This window comes from Babylonia areolata, chromosome 3 (genome assembly GCF_041734735.1).
Source record: "Babylonia areolata isolate BAREFJ2019XMU chromosome 3, ASM4173473v1, whole genome shotgun sequence".
NCBI lineage: Eukaryota > Metazoa > Mollusca > Gastropoda > Neogastropoda > Buccinidae > Babylonia > Babylonia areolata.
The window spans coordinates 27732807-27757868 of NC_134878.1; the positions used below are offsets into that span (position 1 = coordinate 27732807).

At 52.0% G+C, this 25062-nt stretch overlaps 1 protein-coding gene across 1 annotated transcript in view; it reads left to right on the forward strand.

The window, feature by feature from the left end:
* LOC143279908 (uncharacterized) overlaps positions 1 to 25062 on the forward strand; it is a 94760-nt gene that overhangs the window by 48013 nt on the left and 21685 nt on the right. The window contains 17 exon segments of the mRNA XM_076584231.1: positions 926 to 1156; positions 1478 to 1621; positions 2575 to 2687; positions 4402 to 4573; positions 9656 to 9895; positions 10703 to 10867; positions 11331 to 11492; positions 11911 to 12189; positions 12191 to 13111; positions 13642 to 13830; positions 15102 to 15359; positions 15525 to 18383; positions 21204 to 21436; positions 22708 to 22819; positions 23230 to 23427; positions 24349 to 24539; positions 24780 to 24943. Of these exon segments, the coding sequence (XP_076440346.1) occupies positions 926 to 1156; positions 1478 to 1621; positions 2575 to 2687; positions 4402 to 4573; positions 9656 to 9895; positions 10703 to 10867; positions 11331 to 11492; positions 11911 to 12189; positions 12191 to 13111; positions 13642 to 13830; positions 15102 to 15359; positions 15525 to 18383; positions 21204 to 21436; positions 22708 to 22819; positions 23230 to 23427; positions 24349 to 24539; positions 24780 to 24943 (6631 nt within the window).

The window sequence follows — 25062 nt, forward strand, 5'->3', positions numbered from 1 at the left end:
GTGTGTGTGTGTGTGTGTGTGTGTGTGTGTGTGTGTGCTGCAAAGTGCTGTATTGTATTGTGTTGTGTTGTATTGTTCTATATTGTACTGCATTCTACCGCATTGTGACTACAGATCCTACGCTGCCTGTCCAACGAGTCCTGACTGTATTGTATTGTATTGTATTGTGTGGTATTGTGTGGTATTGTATCGTACTGTACTGTATTGTACTGCCTGTCCAACGAGTCCTGACTGCATTGTGGTGCATTATACTGTTCTGCATTGTATTGTATTGTACTGTACTGTACTGTACTGTATTGTGTTGTGTTGTGTTGTATAGTAATGTATTGTATTGTAGTGTCATTTTTTGTATTGTATTGTGTTGTGTTGTGTTGTATAGTAATGTATTGTATTGTAGTGTCATTTTTTGTATTGTATTGTAGTGTATTGCATTGTAGTTCATCGTATTGTGTTGTAGTGTAGTGTGTTGTATTGTAGTGTAGTGTAGTGCGTTGTATTGTATTGTAGTGTGTTGTATTCTATTGTTGTGTCGTGTGTTGTATTGTAGTGTAGTGCGTTGTATTGTATTGTATTGTGTTGTAGTGTAGTGCATTGTGTTGTATTGTAGTGTCGTGTGTTGTATTGCAGTGTGTTGTACTGTGTTGTATTGTATTGTATTGTGGTGTAGTGCGTTGTATTGTAGTGTCGTGTGTTGTATTGTATTGTACTGTGTTGTATTGTGTTGTATGGTATTTTATGGTAGTGTGTTGTGTTGTATTGTATTGTATTGTACTGTATTGTAATGAATTGTGTTGTGTTGTATTGTGTTGTGTTGTGCCCCCAGATCCTGCGCTGCCTGTCCAGCGACTCATGACTGTATTGTGGTGTGATGTGGTGTATGATATTGTACTGTACTGCAGTACTCTGCACTGTCCTGTGCCCCCAGATCCTGCGCTGCCTGTCCAGCGAGGCCCCCCTGGTGCTGCAGCCCCAGACGCTGAGGGCGGCCATCAGGAAGAACGTGCTGCCCATGCTGGAGGTGGTCATCAAGGACCACGCCAGGCACGACCTGCCCCTCCAGCCGTCCTCACTCTGGTTCCAGTCACTCTTCAAGGGAGCCACCATCGGGGACTTCCACTACGTCAACACGCTCTGCGGGGCCAACCTTAACGTCAAGGTGTGTGTGTGTGTGTGTGTGTGTGTGTGTGTGTGTGTGTGTGTGCGCGTGCGTGCGTCTGTGTGTGTGTGTGTGTGTGAGTGATGGTGTGAGTGATGGTGTGTGTGTGTGTGTGTGTGTGTGTGTGTGTGATAGAGAGAGAGAGAGATGGTGATGGTAGATGATGATGATGATGATGCATGACGGTGTGTGACAAGTGAACATTCTGCAGTCCGCACTGTTACGGGCAGTGTGTATGGCATGATGATGATGTTGATGATGATGATGATGATGTTGGTGGTGATGATGATGATGATGATGATGTATGACGGTGTGTGACAGGTGAACATTCTGCAGTCAGCATTATTACGGGCAGTGTGTCTGGCATGTCTACACCGCCGGAAACAGATTGTCAACAGACTGCTGCTCTTCAAGCTACCTCTCCTCACCTCCGTCACGGATCTGCCCGGGGAGTTCTACATGCAGGTCACTGTCTGATGCATATGGTGGTGGTGGTGGTGGTGGTGCTGGGTTTTGTGTTGTTGTTGTTGGTGGTGGTGTTGTTGTTGGTGGTGGGGTGTTGTTGTTGGTGGTGGTGGTGGTGGTGATGGTGGTGGTGTTGTTGGTGGTGGGGTGGTGGTGGTGGTGATATTGTTGTTGTTGTTGTTAGTGGTGGTGGTGGTGGTGTTTGTGATGTTGTTGTTGTTGTTGGTGGTGGTGGTGGTGGGGTGGTGGTGGTGGTGGGGTGATGTTTGTGTTGATGTTGTTGGTGGTGGTGGCGGTGGCGTTGGTGGTGGTGGTGGTGATGGTGGTGGTGGGGGGGTGATGGTGGTGGTGGTGGTGGTGGTAGTGGTTATGGTGGTGGTGGGGTGTTGGTGGTTATGGTGGTGGTGGGGTGTTGGTGGTGGTGGGTTGTGGTGGTGGTGTTTGTGATGACGATGAAGATGATGATGATGATGGTGGTGATCATATTGGTGGTAACGATGGTGTTGATGATAATGATGATGATAGTGGTGGTCGTGATGTTGGTGATAATGATGATGATGATGATGACGACGATGATGTTGATGATGACCATGATGATGATTATGGTGATGTTGGTGATGGTAATGATGATGATGACGATGATGATGAAGATGGTAATGATGATGGTGATGATGATGATGGTCACAATGATGATGATGATGAAGATGGTCACGATGATGATGATGATGATGGTGGTAATGATGATGGTGGTGGTGTTGGTGGTGGTGATGATGATGATGATGATGGTGATGATGATGGTGATGATGATGATGTTGGTGATGGTAATGATGATGGTGATGATGATGATGGTAATGGTGATGATAATGATGATGACGGTGGTAATAATTATGATGATGATGATGGTGATGATGATGATGATGATGGTAATGATGATGAAGATGATGATGCCACAGCCCCAGTTAGTGCTGGAGGCGGCCATAGAGGGCGGGGACTCGGTGATTGCCTCCCTTATCCTGCAGACCATGGAGGAGACAGGACTCAGCCCTTCACAGGAAGACATCCTCAGGTCGGTGTGTGTGTGTGTGTGTTTGTGCGTGTGTGTGTGTGTGTGTGTTTGTTTGTTTGTTTGTATATGTGTGCGCGTGTGTGTGTTTGTGTGTGTGTGCGTGTGCGTGTGTGTATGTGTGTGTGTGTGCGTGTGTGTGTGTAGTAGTAGTAGTAGTGGTAGTAGTAGTAGTAGTGTTCTCCACCTGCCCTTTTTATATCTGCCCCTTCCTCTCTCACACCCACAGATACCATGACAATCATGCCGTCACAGTATCAATAAGCAGTCAGTGGATCAAATCACAATCAATGGAACCAGTGGACCAGTGACCCAATTACTGTATCAATAACCAGTCAGTGGATCAATGACCAATCACTGTATCAGTAACCAGTCAGTGGATCAGTGACCAGTCACTGTATCAATAACCAGTCAGTGGATCAGTGACCAATCAGTGTATCAATAACCAGTCAGTGGATCAATGACCAATCATTGTATCAATAACCAGTCAGTGGATCAGTGACCAATCAGTGTATCAATAACCAGTCAGTGGATCAATGACCAATCACTGTATCAATAACCAGTCAGTGAATCAATGACCAATCACTGTATCAATAACCAGTCAGTGGATCAATGACCAATCAGTGTATCAATAACCAGTCAGTGGATCAATGACCAGTCAGTGGATCAATGACCAATCAGTGTATCAATAACCAGTCAGTGGATCAGTGACCAATCAGTGTATCAATAACCAGTCAGTGGATCAATGACCAATCAGTGTATCAATAACCAGTCAGTGGATCAGTGACCAATCAGTGTATCAATAACCAGTCAGTGGATCAGTGACCAATCAGTGTATCAATAACCAGTCAGTGGATCAATGACCAATCAGTGTATCAATAACCAGTCAGTGGATCAATGACCAATCACTGTATCAGTAACCAGTCAGTGGATTAGTGAACAGTTACTGTATCAATAAGCAGTCAGTGCATCAATACACAATCAATGGAATCAGTGGTTCAGTGACGAATTAATGTATCAGTAACCAGTCAGTGGATCAATACACGATCAATGGAATCAGTGGTTCAGTGACGAATTAATGTATCAGTAACCAGTCAGTGGATCAATACACGATCAATGGAATCAGTGGTTCAGTGACGAATTAATGTATCAATAAGCAGTCAGTGGATCAATACACGATCAATGGAATCAGTGGTTCAGTGAAGAATTAATGTATCAATAAGCAGTCAGTGCATCAGTACACGATCAATGGTATCAGTGGTTCAGTGACGAATTAATATATCAGTAACCAGTCAGTGGATCAATGACCATTCACTGTATCAATAACCAGTCAGTGGATCAATACACGATCAATGGAATCAGTGGTTCAGTGACGAATTAATGTATCAGTAACCAGTCAGTGGATCAATACACGATCAATGGAATCAGTGGTTCAGTGACGAATTAATGTATCAATAAGCAGTCAGTGGATCAATACACGATCAATGGAATCAGTGGTTCAGTGAAGAATTAATGTATCAATAAGCAGTCAGTGCATCAGTACACGATCAATGGAATCAGTGGTTCAGTGACGAATTAATATATCAGTAACCAGTCAGTGGATCAATGACCATTCACTGTATCAATAACCAGTCAGTGGATCAATGACCATTCACTGTATCAATAACCAGTCAGTGGATCAATGACCAGTCACGAACAGTCAGTGTGTGCCCCACAGATCGATCTTCATGGCGTTCCGGAAGGGCATGGAGCCCATCATTGACAACCTGCTGATGTTTGCCCACGAGGTGGCGCCCTCCCTAGTCTCCATGAACATCTGCCACAGACTCTTCCTCGTCGCCGCCCGCAGTGGTCATGGCCGCATCTGCTCCAAGTTCCTCAATCTGGAGGTCAGTGTCTGCAGTGGAGGGGGGGGGGTTATAGGGCAGTGTGTATTTGGTTATGTACTTTGCCTTCAACCCATAGCTGAATGGACGGTCGGTGTTTGTTTTGTTTTGTTTTGTACTTTGCCTTTCAGACATGATTAGATGGACTTTTTATTTCATTGTGTTTGTTGTTATATGGTACAATGGATGGTTTATATCTTATTGTATTCGTCGGCGCGTAGTTAAAATGGGTAGTATCTGTTTTATCGTGTATGTTGACATGATGGTTTATTGGGTCGAGTCTGTGTTGTTTTTTTGTGCGCGTCGATATAAGGCTAAATGGATAGTTTTGATATAAGGTTAATTAAAACGAACAGTGTCTATTTTGCTGTATACTTTGCCATAAACACATGGTTCAAGTGATTATTGCTGACACAGGTTATACGTGAGTTGCCGCCAGGTTTATCATGCTCTGATATACCGCTACAAGAAGCGAAAGGAAAATTACTCGACGTGACAATTTGTCAAGGATTGGGGTGAAGAGCGGATCTTCTATATCAGTCAAAAGATTCCATCAATGTTGCTGTTTTTACATGTGGCTTTAATACCATCAAACTTGCACAATTGTTAACCCCTAGGCTGCCTGCATGACGAGATAACTCGTCATGGCAAGCATGTATGCTTCGCTGCCTGCATGACGAGATAACTCGTCATCGAATTATTCTGACTTTTCCCTGGTTTGCATTCATTTCCTTGGCAAAAATAGTGGTAGCTTTAGCCTGGGGAATCTCTCTAGATTCTATTCATAGCTAGAAACCCCATCTACGTCATGAAGCAGTCCTTTATTTGAACGTTTTGGTTGGGTCACTGTCCAAGTGTTTGCCTGACTTCTCTCCTCGCTCGCTCAACAAAATGTCGGACTGACGCCGTGCTCAAGACATGCGATCGTGACGAACTAAATCAACCATGATTTCTTTCTTTAGCTGATGCTCAGAAAGAATTGAAGCGTAAATTCGAAGGAGAAGATAGAGATGAACATTTATAGGACGATCTGATAGAAAATAAATGAATAATGAAGAGAGTGGCCACGATGTGACTGTCAGTGAGTGATGCCGGCTGTACAGATGTTAGCAGACGACAGATGACCGAATTAGCAGCAGAGCGATATTCTTGGCACGCAGCCAACGCGGTCTGATGAGAACTGAATCAAGTGACCGTGTGAGAGGGGTGAGGAGGAGGGGGGGTGGAGACTGAGGGGGCGTGGCCTCACATCCATCTTATCACTTGGAGAAGTCACAATGTATTGTGTATCTATCTCTTAAAAAATATATATATATTGTGGTTGTTCTAGTATGATTTTGTGTTTGCAGATATCCATTTGTCCAGAATATATGATGTTTTTGTGCAAATTACCTGACTAATGTTTGTAATGAACAAGTTGAAAATGTGACAAAAAACAAAACACTGATTTCAAAACAACAGCATGTCACTAAAAATATATAAAATGGGAAAACAGCATGTGTTTTGTATTCTTTATTCATTTACCTTTCAGAAAATATATACTTTTATGGGTCTTTCTCCAATAACAAAGAGCACAGAATTTTTTGAAAATTTATACCCGTTTTTTGTGAAAAAACCCTGGCAAATAGATTTCACTTAAATCTTATTTTCCTGGCAGCGAAAGGGTGCTGTTAGCTTTCAGCCTACGTGAAAAAAACAGCTTTCGTTGGGTCATGTCCTATGGCCTCCGTTACCCAGAGAAAAACCCCGACACACACCGCCACTTTGTCCTTGCCACAGAAACTGAACGTGTCAGCCAAAGACCCTCACTGTTCTGTGTCCTTCCCACAGAAACTGAACGTGTCGGCTAAAGACCCTCACTGGTCTTTGTCCTTCCCACAGAAACTGAACGTGTCAGCCAAAGATCATCACTGTTCTGTGTCCTTCCCACAGAAACTGAACGTGTCAGCCAAAGACCCTCACTGTTCTGTGTCCTTCCCACAGAAACTGAACGTGTCAGCCAAAGACCCTCACTGTTCTGTGTCCTTCCCACAGAAGCTGAACGTGTCAGCCAAAGACCCTCACTGTTCTGTGTCCTTCCCACAGAAACTGAACGTGTCAGCCAAAGATCATCACTGTTCTGTGTCCTTCCCACAGAAACTGAACGTGTCAGCCAAAGATCATCACTGTTCTGTGTCCTTCCCACAGAAACTGAACGTGTCAGCCAAAGACCCTCACTGTTCTGTGTCCTTCCCACAGAAGAACGTGTCAGCCAAAGACCCTCACTGTTCTGTGTCCTTCCCACAGAAGCTGAACGTGTCAGCCAAAGACCCTCACTGTTCTGTGTCCTTCCCACAGCCAAAGATCCTCACTGTTCTGTGTCCTTCCCACAGAAACTGAACGTGTCAGCCAAAGACCCTCACTGTTCTGTGTCCTTCCCACAGAAACTGAACGTGTCAGCCAAAGACCCTCACTGTTCTGTGTCCTTCCCACAGCCAAAGATCCTCACTGTTCTGTGTCCTTCCCACAGAAACTGAACGTGTCAGCCAAAGACCCTCAATCACTGTTCTGTGTCCTTCCCACAGAAACTGAACGTGTCAGCCAAAGACCCTCACTGTTCTGTGTGCTTCCCACAGAAGCTGAACGTGTCAGCCAAAGACCCTCACTGTTCTGTGTCCTTCCCACAGAAGAACGTGTCAGCCAAAGCCCCTCACTGGTCTTTGGCCTTCCCACAGAAACTGAACGTGTAAGCTAAAGACCCTCGCTGGTCTTTGGCCTTCCCACAGAAACTGAACGTGTCAGCCAAAGACCCTCACTGTTCTGTGTCCTTCCCACAGAAACTGAACGTGTAAGCTAAAGACCCTCACTGTTCTGTGTCCTTCCCACAGAAACTGAACGTGTCAGCAAAAGACCCTCACTGTTATGTGTCCTTTCCCACAGAAACTGAACGTGTCAGCCAAAGACCCTCACTGTTCTGTGTCCTTCCCACAGAAACTGAACGTGTAAGCTAAAGACCCTCACTGTTCTGTGTCCTTCCCACAGAAACTGAACGTGTCAGCCAAAGACCCTCACTGTTATGTGTCCTTTCCCACAGAAACTGAACGTGTCAGCCAAAGACCCTCCCTCACTGTTCTGTGTCCTTCCCACAGAAGAACGTGTGTGCCAAAGACCCTCCCTCACTGTTCTGTGTCCTTCCCACAGCCAAAGACCCTCAGTGTTCTGTGTCCTTCCCACAGAAACTGAACGTGTCAGCCAAAGACCCTCAATCCCTGTTCTGTGTCCTTCCCACAGAAACTGAACGTGTCAGCCAAAGACCCTCACTGTTCTGTGTCCTTCCCACAGAAGCTGAACGTGTCAGCCAAAGACCCTCACTGTTCTGTGTCCTTCCCACAGAAACTGAACGTGTCAGCCAAAGATCCTCACTGTTCTGTGTCCTTCCCACAGAAACTGAACGTGTCAGCCAAAGACCCTCACTGTTCTGTGTCCTTCCCACAGAAACTGAACGTGTCAGCTAAAGACCCTCAGTGTTCTGTGTCCTTCCCACAGAAGCTGAATGTGTCAGCCAAAGACCCTCACTGTTCTGTGTCCTTCCCACAGCCAAAGATCCTCACTGTTCTGTGTCCTTCCCACAGAAACTGAACGTGTCAGCCAAAGACCCTCACTGTTCTGTGTCCTTCCCACAGAAACTGAACGTGTCAGCCAAAGACCCTCACTGTTCTGTGTCCTTCCCACAGCCAAAGATCCTCACTGTTCTGTGTCCTTCCCACAGAAACTGAACGTGTCAGCCAAAGACCCTCACTGTTCTGTGTCCTTCCCACAGAAACTGAACGTGTCAGCCAAAGACCCTCACTGTTCTGTGTCCTTCCCACAGAAACTGAACGTGTCAGCCAAAGACCCTCACTGTTCTGTGTCCTTCCCACAGCCAAAGATCCTCACTGTTCTGTGTCCTTCCCACAGAAACTGAACGTGTCAGCAAAAGACCCTCACTGTTCTGTGTCCTTCCCACAGAAACTGAACGTGTCAGCCAAAGACCCTCACTGTTCTGTGTCCTTCCCACAGCCAAAGATCCTCACTGTTCTGTGTCCTTCCCACAGAAACTGAACGTGTCAGCCAAAGACCCTCAATCACTGTTCTGTGTCCTTCCCACAGAAACTGAACGTGTCAGCCAAAGACCCTCACTGTTCTGTGTGCTTCCCACAGAAGCTGAACGTGTCAGCCAAAGACCCTCACTGTTCTGTGTCCTTCCCACAGAAGAACGTGTCAGCCAAAGCCCCTCACTGGTCTTTGGCCTTCCCACAGAAACTGAACGTGTAAGCTAAAGACCCTCGCTGGTCTTTGGCCTTCCCACAGAAACTGAACGTGTCAGCCAAAGACCCTCACTGTTCTGTGTCCTTCCCACAGAAACTGAACGTGTAAGCTAAAGACCCTCACTGTTCTGTGTCCTTCCCACAGAAACTGAACGTGTCAGCCAAAGACCCTCACTGTTATGTGTCCTTTCCCACAGAAACTGAACGTGTCAGCCAAAGACCCTCACTGTTCTGTGTCCTTCCCACAGAAACTGAACGTGTAAGCTAAAGACCCTCACTGTTCTGTGTCCTTCCCACAGAAACTGAACGTGTCAGCCAAAGACCCTCACTGTTATGTGTCCTTTCCCACAGAAACTGAACGTGTCAGCCAAAGACCCTCCCTCACTGTTCTGTGTCCTTCCCACAGAAGAACGTGTCAGCCAAAGACCCTCCCTCACTGTTCTGTGTCCTTCCCACAGCCAAAGACCCTCACTGTTCTGTGTCCTTCCCACAGAAACTGAACGTGTCAGCCAAAGACCCTCACTGTTCTGTGTCCTTCCCACAGAAACTGAACGTGTCAGCCAAAGACCCTCACTGTTCTGTGTCCTTCCCACAGAAGCTGAACGTGTCAGCCAAAGACCCTCACTGTTCTGTGTCCTTCCCACAGAAACTGAACGTGTCAGCCAAAGATCCTCACTGTTCTGTGTCCTTCCCACAGAAACTGAACGTGTCAGCCAAAGACCCTCACTGTTCTGTGTCCTTCCCACAGAAACTGAACGTGTCAGCTAAAGACCCTCAGTGTTCTGTGTCCTTCCCACAGAAGCTGAATGTGTCGGCCAAGGACCCTCACGGCTTCACGGCGTTACACTACGCCTGTATGTACAACCGAACCTCCCTGGTACGCGCCATCATCGCCGTGGCGCCCTCTAGCGTTAGCTGCGAGACTCCTGAGGGGTTAACGCCCCTGGACCTGGCGCGCTGCATGGGCAACTGGGAGCTGGCCTTTGAGCTGATCGGGGTGCACGGCGCCGCCAGGGGGGTGGGCTTTGCCGAGGCTCAGGTGAGGGCAGGGGAGGTTGTTTTTTTTTTTTTTGTTGGTCGTTTTGTTTTTGTTTTATGTTTTTTTCGTTTATGGCAGGGGTAGTTATTGTGGATTTAGTGGGCTGGGGGTGGGCTTTGCCGAGGCTCAGATGAGGGCAGGGGGTTTGTGTGTTATTTTGTTTTGGGTTTGTTTTTTTGTTGTTATTTTTAGGGCGGGGTAGTTATGGTGGATTTAGTGGGCTGGGGCTGGGCTTTGCGAAATCCCAGGCAAGGGAGAATGTGTTTTTAAAGACGAGGGCTTTGTGAAGTTTATGGTAAAGGGGGTGGTTTTTTATGCTTGTGGGGGTCTGAGTTAATGTGGATTTAGGGGGCGATGGGGGGGGGGGGGGCAGGCTTTGTGATGTCTCGTGATGTGGGTGTATTTTCTGTTGAGGGGGGAGGATGTTGAGTTAATGTGGATTTAGGTGGGGGGAGGGGGGGGGCTTTGTCAAGTCTGTGGTACAGATCTGTTTTTCTGTGGGTGAAGGATTGAGTTAATGAGGATTTAGGTAGCGTGAGTTTTGTGGAGTCCAGAGTATTGTGTAATTTGATTTTTTTTTTTTCGTTTTTGGTGGGGTGGAGCGTGGGGTGGGGTGTGGGTGGGGTGTTCAGTGAAGTGGATTACGGTGTACTGTGTGGCTGGCGGCAAAAAGGAATGAAAGCAATTAAGATAAAGGCACAGCCAAGAACGCCAGTCGGACACAAGGGTAAAGCAGCACAGCACCCAATCACTTAACCCCCCCCCCCCACACCTACCCCCCACCCTCTGCTATCCCCCTCCCTCCAGGTGCAGACCCAGGGGTGGATGAAGCGGCTGCTGATGCTGAACGAGCAGTGCGGGGAGCCAGGTCACGGTGACCTTGTGAGGACCACGTGCTGCCCGTCCCGGGAGATGACCATCCAGAACCTGATCCGCCGAGCTGACGACAGGGCCGCCCGCTGTATGCTGGAGGTCAGTCACAACCCCCTCTCTCTGTGTCTCTCTTTACCTAACTATCTCTCTCTCTCTCTCTCTGTGCCTCTCTTTCTCTCTCTCTCCCTCTCTCTGTCTCTCTGTCTCTGTCTCTGTCTCTCTCTCTCTCTCTCTCTCTCTCTCTCTCTCTCCAGTGTATGCTGGAGATCAATCACCATCGCACTCTCACTCACACCACTGACACAGCCTGAGAGGGCTCTCTCCCTTGGTCCCCGTCACTTCATTGTTCATCAGTCTTCATTCATGTATTCGTTCATTCGTTCGTCCTTCGTTCTTTCGTTCGTTCGTTCATTCATCCATTCAGTCTTTCATTCATTTTTCTTTTTCTTCTGATTTATATCAAAGGATATATTACTCACATTATGTTACATTACATTACATCATATATCATACCATATCATATATAGTATGATATATATCATATTACTTTATGTATATGCAGGTGGCCCAGGAATCGATGATCAGCGTGATGCTAGAGGACTACACCACCTACCCCCTGTTACACCTGTGTGCCCGGCATGGCTGCCCCACCTCCCTCCTCCTCCTCCTCAAACTGGTGGACGCTCAGCCTGAACTGGACAACAACGTTCTGCTGGAGCACGAGGTGTGTGTGTGTGTGTGTGTGAGAGAGAGAGAGAGAGAGAGAGAGTGTGTGTGTTTGGGGGGCTATCTGTGTCGATGTGTGTTTTTAATGTGTGTGTGTGAATGTGTGGGTATGGGTGTTTGTGTTTGTGTATTCACACACGCACACACAACAACAACAGCAGCAGCAGCAACAACAACAACAACAACAACAACAACAACAACAACAACAACAACAAGAAAGAGACAAGTAAGGCGAGAAGAAAGGTGGGGAAGAGGGACAGACTGATGATGATGACGATGACAGTGGGGAGAGGGAGTGGTGATGTCAGTGACGTGTGGTACAAAGACCGACGATGACAGTGGGTAGAGGGAGTGGTGATGGCAGTGACGTTTGCTACAGCAAGACCTCACCTGACACACCATCATCTCTCCACCAGGTGGGAGGAATGATCCCATTGGCTCTGGCCATCCGTGGAGGTCACGTGGCCTGCACGCGCCACCTGATTGGCTGGCACAGTCCCGCCACCTGGAGGCTGAAGGCGACAGGGGAGAGTATCCTGCACCTGGCGGCCAAGACGGGGCAGGAAGAGATAATCCGGCTGGTATCGGGTAGGGCGGGGAAAGAGCTGTTGCAGGCCCAGGACAGGGATGGCCTCATCCCGGCCACCTCCGCCATTGCCTACGGCCACCACCACGTTCTTAAGCCGCTGCTCCAAGGCCTGCGCTTCGCGGAGAAGCTGCACCACGAGCACCTGCAGACGACGTATTGGTGCCTGCTCTGCCTGCTGGACCTGTGTCTGGGCTGGTCCAAGGCCTTCCAGCAGGGCCGAGACCTGCCCCTCAACCGTAAAGGCCGCAACGTCTTCCAGCGGCACCGCACGGAGGCGGGATTCTCCGTCTGCTCGGACGTTGGAGCGCGTGCTGTGCTGGGTCGCGTGCTGGACACGCCTGAAGGTCGCACGTGCCTTCTGCAGTGGCAGACTCCGAGGAAGTGGAAGCCCCGCCCCGACCTGTGTCTGTGGTACCAGCAGGGCTTGGGGTCCCGCCAGGGGGTTGTCCCACCCGCTGGACAGCCTGACGTCATGGGCACGTGCCGGGGCCTCCCTCGAGCTGCTGCAGCACGCGCTGGGCTCCATGCAGCTGGCCTCCCGCCCGCACCGCGCGCCGCTCTTCCTGATGCTGAGCCACATGACCCGCTTTGACGCCCTTCGCCACGCCGTCCGCAAGAAGCAGGCAGACCTGGCCACCTACCTCTACTCCAAGCTGCGGCCCGCCTTTGACGTCGCCCAGAAGAGGGAGTTCTTCAGGCATGCCTGTGCCCAGGGGCTGAACACACTGGTGGAGACCATGCTGGACACGGATCCCGACCTGGACTTCCTCACCCCCGACACCTCCCACGCCTCCCCGCTCGACCTGGCGCTGGCATTCGGCCACACCGACACCGCCGCCCTCCTCCTGCAGAAAGTGCAAGGGGAGACCATTCTGGAGTCGTTGTCAGAGTTGCGGGCCCTGACGCCCTTCCTGTCGGTGAGGACGCGGGGGATGCTGGGACTGTGCCGGGTTGGGGACGAGGAGTGGAGGACGTCCATGGACTACGGCACAGAGCGACTGTCACACCTCGACCTCTACCTCATTGCCGTGAGTAACGCACACACACACACACACACACACACACACACACACACACGTGTGTGTGTAAATGCGTGCATACATCGCGCGTATGAAAGAAATGTGAAATGAAGAGAAAAATCCCTTCGTGTGTGTAAAGAAATGTTGTCGTATGTTACACATGATTTAAACTGCATTCTCCATGTCAACAATGCAAACACGAGGGGGTGTGTTCCTTTACCCCCCTAGAGATAGAAGACAAAGCTGTGGTGTGTCTGTTTCTTTATCCCCCAATAGAAGACAAAGCTGTGATGTGTCTGTTCCTTTATCCCCCAATAGATAGAAGACAAAGCTGTGATGTGTCTGTTCCTTTATCCCCCAATAGATAGACGACAAAGCTGTGATGAGTCTGTTCCTCTATCCCCCAATCGATAGAAGACAAAGCTGTGATGAGTCTGTTCCTTTATCCCCCAACAGAAGACAAAGCTGTGATGTGTCTGTACCTTTATCTCACAATAGATAGAAGACAAAGCTGTGATGTGGATGTTCCAATCCCGCAGCACCCCCAGGCCAGTGGTTTCCCCGAGTCCCTGCTGCCCCGGGACGTGATGGGGGGGAGGGTGTTGGGCCGGGAGGTGGAGGTGGACCCCCACCACATGCAGACCTGTGTGTCAGACCTGGCTGTGGAGGACACCTGGCTCACGGCCCACGTGCTGTGCAGGGCCGTGCTTGGCAGATACCACACTGAGGTGAGCACAGATACCACATCAGACAGGTAGCACACTGAGGTGAGGGGGCAGGTACCACACTGAGGTGAGGACAGGTGACGACAGGTACCACACTGAGGTGAGGGGCAGGTACCACACTGAGGTGAGGACAACAGGTACCACACTGAAGTGAGGGGGCAGGTACCACACTGAGGTGAGGACAACAGGTACCACACTGAAGTGAGTACAGGTACCACACTGAGGTGAGGGGGACAGGTACCACACTGAGATGAGGTCAACAGGTACAACACTGAGGTGAGGACAGGTACCACACTGAGGTGAGGGGTGCAGGTACCACACAGAGGTGAGGACAGGTACTACAGAGGTGAGGGGGGACAGGTACCACACTGAGGTGAGGGGGACAGGTATCACACAGAGGTGAGGGGGACAGGTACCACACAGAGGTGAGGACAGGTGAGGGGGACAGGTACCACACTCAGATGAGGGGGACAGGTACCACACTCAGATGAGGGGGACAGGTACCACAGAGCTGAGGGGGGCAGGTACCACACTGAGGTGAGGGGAACAGGTACCACAGAGGTGAGGGGGGCAGGTACCACACAGAGGTGAGGGGGACATGTACCACACAGAGGTGAGGACAGGTACCACACAGAAGAGGTGAGGGGGACAGGTACCACACTGAGGTGAGTGGGGGCAGGTACCACACTGAGGTGAGGGGGGACAGGTACCACACAGAGGTGAGGACAGGTACCACACTGAGGTGAGGGGGACAGGTACCAACCACAGTGAGGTTACAGCCCTTCACTGACAGCCTGACTTGTAAGCTGTCTGACTACAGTGAGATGACCCTTCACTGACAGCCTGACTTGTAAGCTGTCTGACTACAGTGAGATGACCCTTCACTGACAGCCTGACCTGTAAGCTGTCTGTCTACAGTGAGATGACCCTTCACTGACAGCCTGACCTGTAAGCTGTCTGTCTACAGTGAGATGACCCTTCACTGACAGCCTGACCTGTAAACTGTCTGACCATAATGAGATGACCCTTCACTGACAGCCTGACCTGTAAGCTGTCTGTCTACAGTGAGATGACCCTTCACTGACAGCCTGACCTGTAAACTGTCTGACCACAGAGATGACCCTTCACTGACAGCCTGACCTGTAAGCTGTCTGACCACAGTGAGATGACCCTTCACTGACAGCCTGACCCGTAAGCTGTCTGACCACAGAGATGACCCTTCACTGACCAGTTTACATGTCACCGGCAGTAAACGATGCTAACGACATGTGCAGATCCAGCCAGAGTCGGAGGAGTGGAAAACCATCGACAAAATCACCATCCACTGCATCCCAGACACCTCCGACGAGGAGGCCAGGGTCATAGTTCAAGGCCACCGTTTGCACGACTACATCCGGGTTGGCCGGCGCAAGGTGAAAGACGGGTTCGCGGGGTTCAAGGTGACCACGGGGATGATGCCCTTGACCTTGACCAGCACGTGGCTCGTGAGGGAGCGCCTGGTAGCCAGTGATCTGCCTGAGTATAAACGTCGGGTAGGTGTGGGACACCATGCACACGCACACACACACACACACGCACACACGTGTATATATATAGAGAGAGAGAGAAAGAGAGAGAGTGTGTGTGTGTGTGTGTGTGTATGTGTATGAGGACCCCTGAAGAAGACAGACACCTAACCCCCTCCTCCATCCCTCCAGCTTGCCGTGCTACACGGTCTGCCCCTGGACATCACCATCGACTGGAACAGCGTGGACTCGAACCCCGACCCCCTGCTGCAGCGCCGCCTAATCCTGGCTCTGGCCGGGGAGGAGGGGGCGCCCTTCCTGGCTGGCCTTGCTGACGTCATCACGCGCTGCCTGGGCTGGCTGCAGGACCTGGCCCTGCTCACCAACCGAAAGTCCGTGGAGGGCGTCCGGCGCGTGCTGGCGGACTTCAAGGCGGTGGTGGTGAAGTTCGTGAAGGAGGTGCCGGTGTGGAGAGGTCAGCTGGACCTGCCCCTGGAGCCCCGAGTCATGTGGTACTTCAGTCTGGACGGGGAGGGCGGCGTGGTGTGGGACGGGCATCTGCTGCACATGTACGTCTTCCTCAGCCTGGCACACACCCTCTTCACCTCGCTCGCTCATCCCCTCCGCCGCTTCCCCCACCCCCCGCCCAAGGCCCTCACCCCTGACCCTGACCCCGACCCTGACTTTGGCGGAGACACGTGCGAGGCAGCAGAGGACCAGTCCAGGACCATGGAGGTGCAAGAGGCGGTGGACGTGCCCGTGACGACTGACGGGGAGCACGGCACGCCGCCTGGGGGGGCAGGGGAGGGGGCAGACGAGGGGGGACAACCCAAGCTCTCACAGGTGGACAGGTTGTTCGGCACGGCGCGTGGCGGGCAGGAGGAGAGGGGACCGGCACAAACAGCAGACCGACAGGGCCAGCAGGTGGGGGCCCGGGAAGGGCAGGGGGCGGACAGGGACGGGGGGAGCAGCACGGGCCGCAACTCCCCGACCAGCGGCGTCAAGTCCTCACTGGCTACAGACCTCAGTGACCAGGGCGACACGGCGGTTCCCAGTGACGTCAGCACGGGGGACGGGGCCGCATTCTGGAGCATGGAGCCCCCCGGGGAGGACCTGTCCCGTCTAGCGCCCCCTGCCGGCCACACCCTGCCACCCGCCGTCCACACAGGCCCGAAGATGACGGAGCAGCACCCTGCAGGGCGAGAGAGCCCGGTGGTGGTGCAGGAGGTATTGATGGGGGCTGGGGCAGGAGGAGGGAGGCAGAGGGTGAGGCTGGTGGAGGTGGCTGACGACACGGGCGTGGTGCTGGACGTGGACTGGTATAGCCTGACCTTCCTGCGTGACGTCACGGCCCTGATGACGCTGATCCGGACCCAGGTGGTGGGGAAGGTGGAGCGGGTGGCGGACAGCTACGTGGCCCTGCACCCCCTGGACCTGGGCCTGGACAGGCTGGCGGTCCGACTGGTGCTGGGGCCGGAGGGGGCGGGGCTTGGTGTAGAGGGCTCCACCCTCACCCTCAGCCTGTACTGTTTCTGTCCCCCCGAGGGCACGTGGCAGGTGGGCGAGGTGGAGGCGGACGGCTTCTTGGAGGAGCGGCGGACGGGGCAGTCGGTGGGAGAGTGGGAGGGCGGAGCCCGGCACCTGTCCTCCTCCCTGGACAGCTCCACACGCCGCCTGACCCGCGCCCTGGGCTTCCCGGTGGCCCTGCCTCAGGCCAGCCACCACACGCTGAGGATGCTGTGTCAACAGGAGGGTCGCCAGATGGTGCCACCCCATACACTCCTCCGCGCCTTCCTGCGCGCGCTGGGCCGTCACGTGACGGAGGGGTACGTGCGGGCGGTGACCACAGCTTTGACCTTCTCGGGTCACTGCTGGCTGCTGGGTCAGGCCGACCTGCCGTCCTCCCTGTGGTGCTGGCTTCGCTCCACTGACCTGGCCAAGCGCAAGGCGTCGGAGCGCTACCTGGTGTTGAGGCGGGGTGTTGGGGGCGAAGAGGGGGCGTGGAGCGTGATAAAGCGGGGCGAGGTGCTGAAGGCAGACCCCGAGACAGTGGTGGGCGTGTGGCACAGGTGGGACCAGAGGGGGGGCGGGGTGATGGTGAAGGAGGCGGTGACGGAGCGCGTGCAGCTGGTGACGGTGGATGGTCACGTGTTCCTGACCACGCACGGCAGACTGACGGCTCAGTTCATGACCTCCCTGCCGCTGTCCGTGGAGCTGGGCACTGCCAGTGACTCCCCGCTGACTTTCAGCCTTCCGCTAGACCACATCTTCCTCCGGCCCCTCGAGCTGGGGTCGCGCGTGCAGCCCCTGACCTTGACTTCCCCCAGCGCGCGGGTGACGATGGAGTGCTGGCGGCTGGCAGCCTCGCTGGGCTTCCAGCTAGTGCTGGACCTGGGGGAGGTGGGGCCCGAGGACCCCGACCTGAGGGAGGGGAGGACCCTGACGGCCAGCCGCCTGCTGCTGGAGACGCTACGTGAGGTGACCGACGAGCGGCTGGTGGGGGAGGACATGGCGGACACCTCGCGGCGCGTGCTGGGGTCGCTGGGCACGCTGACCGTGTCGCACCGCCTGGTAGAGCGCGCGTTGCATATCGTGCGGGGAGCCACGTACGGCGAGGAGGTCTCCATCTACCTGCTGACGGAACGAGACCTGCAGGTGGCGCCACTGCAGTCGGTGTGGGACCGCGCGGATAGCCTCCCATGGCCCCGCCCCTTCAGCCAGTCGTTGAGCGCGGCGCTGTGCGCGGCCTTCTCTCTGCAGACCAGACTCCGGCTGTCGTCCCTGCTGCAGGCCCGTCTGTCCCGGCACATCTCCTCCCACGACATCGCCTTCATCCACTTCTCGGAGCGGACAGACAAAATGGCCACGCTGTCCATGGCCTATCAGGCGGTGGCCGCCTTTCTGGCCGCACTCACACACTTTGTGGAGCGCTACCTGTCGGGCATGCGCAAGCTGAAGGCGGAACTGACGTCAGTGCTCTTCACCGAGGAGGTGACTTCCGGCCCCGTGGTGTCGCTGCAGTCTGGTGTCCTCAAGGTCGCCCTCTTCAAGGTCAGTGCTGTTGTGAGTTTTCTGCACCTCTCCCCTCTCTCCCCTCTTCTACCTGCACCTCTCCCCTCTTCTCCTTGCACCTCTCCCCTCTCTCCCCACTTCTCCCAGCACCTCCCCCCTCTCTCCCCTCTTCTCCCTGCACCTCCCCCCTCTCCCCCCTCTTCTCCCTGCACCTCTCCCCTCTTCTCCCAGCACCTCCCCCCTCTCTCCCCTCTTCTCCCTGCACCTCCCCCCTCTCCCCCCCTCTTCTCCCTGCACCTCTCCCCTCTTCTCCCAGCACCTCCCCCCTCTCTCCCCTCTTCTCCCTGCACCTCCCCCCTCTCTCCCCTCTTCTCCCTGCACCTCTCCCCTCTTCTCCCTGCACCTCTCCCCTCTTCTCCCTGCACCTCTCCCCTCTTCTCCCAGCACCTCTCCCCTCTTCTCCCTTTTCTCTCCTCTTCTCCCAGCACCTCTCCCCTCTCATCTCTCCCCTCTTCTCCCAGCACCTCTCCCCTCTCTCCCCACTTCTCCCAGCACCTCCCCCCTCTTCTCCCAGCACCTCCCCCCTCCTCTCCCTGCACCTCTCCCCTCTTCTCCCTGCACCTCTCCCTTCTCTCCCCTCTTCTCCCTGCACCTCGCCCCTCCTCTCCCAGCACCTCTCCCCTCTCTCCCCTCTTCTCCCCTCTCTGCCCTCTTCTCCCTGCACCTCTCCCCTCTTCTCCCTGCACCTCCCCCCTCTTCTCCCAGCACCTCCCCCCTCTTCTCCCTGCACCTCCCCCCTCTTCTCCCAGCACCTCCCCCCTCTTCTCCCTGCACCTCTCCCCCCTCTTCTCCCTGCACCTCTCCCCTCTTCTCCCTGCACCTCCCCCCTCTCCCCCCTCTTCTCCCTGAACCTCTCCCCTCTTCTCCCAGCACCTCTCCCCTCTCTCTCCTCTTCTCCCTCCACCTCTCCCCTCTTCTCCATGCACCTCTCCTCTCTCCCCTCTTCTCCCAGCACCTCTCCCTTCTTCTCCCTTTTCTCCCCTCTTCTCCCAGCACCTCTCCCTTCTTCTCCCTTTTCTCCCCTCTTCTCCCAGCACCTCTCCCCTCTCCTCTCTCCCCTCATCTCCCAGCACCTCTCCCCTCTCTCCCCACTTCTCCCAGCACCTCTCATCTCTTCTCCCCTCTTCTTCATGCACAGAGTTGTGTGTGGGTTGTCTGGCTGCTTACGTCTTGTTTGTCAGTCCTGTCTGTTTCGTCACAAACATGTTTGTTTTTCACTGGTCTTTCGCTTCTTCACCTGTGTGGCGATTCAATTCCTGGATTACAGTTTTTGCTCATTTTTGGTGTTCTGTTTTCTACCCTGATATTGTACAGAAAGAATAGTTGTTTTGTCTGGTTTCCATGGAAACGTTACAATTTTTTTGTGTTTTTTTTTGTTTTGTTTTCTTTGTCCGTGCGCGTGCTTTGATATGTTTTCTTTGCCGCGTATATCTTTCATTTGATTGAAAATAACACGTAGTTATCGGCTTTGCAGTCTTCTACTGTTCCATAGTTATGTTGACCTGATTGGAATTTCACTTGTAGATGAGCATGTCAGTAAAATTATTTTAGTGTTGACGTGTAACAAATAGGAATACCGCTGAAGAGCTCAGCTGATGATCATGTTATTTGGTGCTCATTTTGAAACAAGCACAGCTCTATGTGTAACTTAATTTTAGGTATGTTCATGATAAGAGAATATTGTAATATCTGATTATTTTATGGTTCTTTGATTGTGTGGTTACTCATTTCTTTGTTGCCTGATTTTGACGTAACATAAAGACTATCGTTGGTGATAATGACGATGGTGATGGTAGTGGGGTTGTGGTGGTGGTGGAGGTGGTGGTCGTTGTGGTAGTGGTGGTGGTACTTCATGACCATGTTTCACATGATCGGAAAATTGCATTCATCGGTCATTTGTGGTCATGTTAAAATTGATCAAAAGACTCATGTCAGTGTTGAAGAAAAAGGAGGAGAGGAGGAGGAGGATGCTGTTGCTGATGATTATGAGGATGATGATGATTATGATGATGACGGGGAAGTCGACGTCAGAAGACGACGATAATGACTTTGATATGATAGTAGTGTAGTGATGATCTCGCCGTCAAACCGAACACCATGCTGACAGTCTACAAGGCAGCTGTCATCACCTGCCTGCTTTCCAGCTGTGACACATGAACGCTGTCCAGGAAACACGTCAGAGCACTGGATCTGTTCCACCTCACATGCTTCCGTAAGGTCATGGGCATTCAAGGGAGGACAGTTTCCGACACAGAAGTGCTTCGCAAAGCAGAGATTAGTGCGTTCAAACACTCCTCACGAAAAACCAGCATCAACGAATTGGACATGTCTAAATGGACGCCACGAGATCCTTTTCTTTACCGCGGTGGCTGTTGGCACAGGGAACATGGGAAGACCTGCTGAAGCACTCAAGCACTGCCTGAAAGCTTCCCTCAGGGCCTGCAGCATCCCCGTCCCCGGGTGGTGAACCCTCACCACTGACCTCAGTGCCTGGTGACTGGCTGTCCACAAGGGAGTTGTGGCGTTTGAGGAGAGGTAGGTGTCTTCAGGACCTCGACCAGAAGCGTCAATCCCGCAAAGAGAGGAGGCGAAACCTGTCTTCTGATATTGACTTACACAGTGCGGCCGCATTTTTGCGTCTGCCTTTTGGGCTGCGTTCCCATCTCTGGAGTCACTGATGTCTTCATCATTCGCGATGGAAGTTCCATGAATGAGGATGCTGTTGTCATTGTTATCGTTGCTGCTGTCTTTGTTGTCGTTGTTGTTGTCGTTGTTGTAAGCGGAATACCCGCCTTGCAGGGCGGGCGAGGCGTGGAGCAGCGGACCTACCTCAGCGACCTGCTGGTTGCGGTGGCCGTGGACGAGGACATTGACGAGGAGGACCTGGCCCCGCCCACACTGCCCTCACCCAGGGTGCAGCTGCACCAGAGGCTGCGGCTTGAGGACACATGCACCGGGCTGTCCACCGCCTCCTCGGCTCGTCGGCGTTTCCCGCGCGTTCGTCAGATCGTCAAGAATGCCAGTGACTGCAAGTGAGTGAGGGGGGTTTTGGGGGGGGGGGGAGGGGTCAGGAATACCATTGACTGCAAGTGAGTGAGGGGTTTTTTTTTTGGGGGGGGGGGAGGGAGGGGTCAGGAATACCAGTGACTGCAAGTGAGTGAGGGGGTGTTGGGGGGGGAGGGGTCAGGAATACCAGTGACTGCAAGTGAGTGAGGGGGAGGTGGGGGGCGGGAGGGGTCAGGAGTACCAGTGACTGCAAGTGAGTGAGGGAGAGGTGGGGGGGAGGGGTCAGGAATACCAGTGACTGCAAGTGAGTGAGGGAGAGGTGGGGGGGAGGGGTCAGGAATACCAGTGACTGCAAGTGAGTGAGGGGGGTGTTGGGGGGGAGGGGTCAGGAATACCAGTGACTGCAAGTGAGTGAGGGGAGGTGGGGGGAGGGGTCAGGATTACCAGTGACTGCAAGTGAGTGAGGGGGGTGGGGGGGTGGGGTCAGGAGTACCAGTGACTGCAAGTGAGTGAGGGGGAGGTGGGGGGGAGGGGTCAGGAATACCAGTGACTGCAAGTGAGTGAGGGGGGTGATGGGGGGGAGGGGTCAGGAATACCAGTGACTGCGAGTGAGGTGGGTGATGTGGGGGAGGGGTCAGGAGTACCAGTGACTGCAAGTGAGTGAGGGGGAGGTGGGGGGGAGGGGTCAGGAATACCAGTGACTGCAAGTGAGTGAGGGGGAGGTGGGGGGGAGGGGTCAAGAATACCAGTGACTGCAAGTGAGTGAGGGGGAGGTGGGGGGGGGGAGGGGTCAGGAATACCAGTGACTGCAAGTGAGTGAGGGGGAGGTGGGGGGAGGGTCAGAAAAAAATAGTGTAAGACAGACTGGGAAAACAATCTAAAAACAGGACAGTATCAGTTTGTGTGTGTGTGTGTGTGTGTGTGTGTGTGTGTGTAAACAATGAACATATGATAACATACAGGTATCAGTTGAGCATAGTTCATTTTGGTTCATAGTATAAAAAATAAAATAAGACATACATCATATCTTACTGGAGTATAAAAAAAAAGTAGCAGAAGAGAATGAATGTATAAAACATCACTGTTAGATGCGACATGGTACAGTTCATGGGGCTGGTGTGGAAAGGATTGGGGCAGGACTGGAAAAGGTCGGGGTAGGAACGGAAAGGAAGGGGTGAGATTAGAAAGGCACACACACACACACACACACACACACACACACACACACACACACACACACACTCACTCACTCACTCACTCACACGGATAAAGGCACTATTTTTTTTCGCGCATCGAGGTACACTGTGGAGAGAGCGGTGCAGCGTCTCCTTGTCGCAGCGGAAGCGGGCAAGACAGGTGACCTCATCGACAGCCTTGACATTGGCGCCAGTGTCAACAGTGTCAATGAGGTGTGTGGCCTGTCTGTTCGTCTCACACTGACAGAGTGAGTGAGTGAGTGAGTGAGTATGGATGTGTCACACACCCAACAAAGTGAACGTAGGAGTTGCCCTCCTTCACAGAAGAAGAGGAGGAATTTATTTTGATTGACAATTCGATTGGTCAATCGCGGAAGTAAAATTGATTAACTGACTAACTGATTGATCGCAGAAGAAGATTTGGTTGTTTGTTTGGTTAATTGATTGCCTTAAAAGGTTAATTGATTGCCTTAAAAGAATTGCTTGTTATTGCTTAAAAGAATTTGACATAACTGGCTGACTGGCTGTATTGTAATTCAATACCTCCACACACTGACTGATTCCTGCCTGCTTTTCTTCCTTCCTTCCTTCCTTCCTTCCTTCCTCTCTCCCTCTGTGCGCAGAACGGAGAGACGCCACTCCACCTGGCGGCCAAGGGCCGTAACTACGTGATCCAGGAGCTGTTGTTGGGTCGTGGCGCCAACGTGAACGTGGCTGACGAGGGAGGTATGACCGCCCTGCACTACGAGTCAGGACACGGGGACTCTGAGGCCGTCAAGCTGCTGCTGTCCTATGGTGCTGACCCCAATGCTGCTGACCTGGTCAGTCCGCAGGGCGTGGGGGGAGGGCGGGGCGAGGGGGAGGGGAGAGGGAAGACAGGGTGTGGGTGGGTGGAGACACTGTCATGATCATAATTATTGACAATGTGATGATCATAATTATTGACAATGTAATGATCATAATTATCGACAATGTATTCATCATAATTATTGACAATGTAATGATCATAATTATTGACAATGTAATGATCATAATTATCGACAATGTAATGATCATAATTATCGACAATGTAATGATCATCGACAGTGTATTGATCATAATTATTGACAATGTAATGATCATAATTATTGAAAATGTAATGATCATAATTATCGACAATGTAATGATCACAATATGACAGATGGGGCGTTCACCCCTGCACTAACGGTGCACAACAGCCATAATTATTGACAATGTAATGATCATAATTATGGACACTGTAATGATCATAATCATGGACTCTGTAATGGTCATAATTATTGACACTGTAATGATCATAATCATGGACAATGTAATGACAACATGACAGATGAGGCGAACACCCCTGCAATACGCGGTGCACAATAGACATAATTATTGACAATGTAATGATCATAATTATGGACACTGTAATGATGACAACATGACAGATGGGGCGTACACCCCTGCACTACGCGGTGCACAACAGCCATAATTATCGACAATGTAATGATCATAATTATCGACAATGTAATGATCATAATTATCGACAATGTAATGATCGTAATTATTGACAATGTAATGACCACAACATGACAGATGGGGCGTACACCCCTGCACTACGCGGTGCACAACAGCCATAATTATTGACAATGTAATTATCATAATTATGGACACTAATTATCATAATTATCGACACTGTAGTGATCATAGTTATTGACAATGTAATGATGACAACATGACAGATGGGGCGAACACCCCTGCACTACGCGGTTCACAACAGCCACACGGACACGACAGACGCCCTAGTGTTCTGTGGGGCGGATGGGGGCGTGGTCAACAAGGAGGGGCGCACGCCCCGCGCCCTGTGTCAGAACAAGGCCCAGAGAGCCATGATGAAGTGCTCTGACTTCTCCGTCAGAGGGCTGGCCACAGGGTGAGTGTGTGTGTCTGTGTGTTTCTCTGTGTGTTTCTGTGTGTGTGTGTGTGTGTGTCTGTGTGCGTGTGTCTGTGTGTGTGTGTCTGTGTGTGTGTGTGTCTCAAATGGATCAACGGAAGATATCAAGATACAGGATAAATAACCTGTTTTTGAATAACAATTCTTACATTTTTAACAATGGATAATCATATATATATATATATATATATATCTGTGTTTGATGTGTGTGTGTGTCAGGAACATCAATGTGGACCATCTGGTGCTGGAGGCGGACACGGCCTACACACTGGAGGGGGTGGGGGTGTCTCTGAGGACTCCGCCCAACCTGGGACACATCAAGACACGCCTCATGATGAGGAGGGTGGTTGCTGAGTACAGCACCTGTGGTCTGCTGCCCACAGGTACCACTGTAGTTCTTAAATCTACCATTGTCACCTGCCTGTTTTTGTTCTTGATTCATTTCTTCAGTGAGGGGCAGCACATGTAGTCTGGGTTGTTGTTTTTTTTTTTTTTGGGGGGG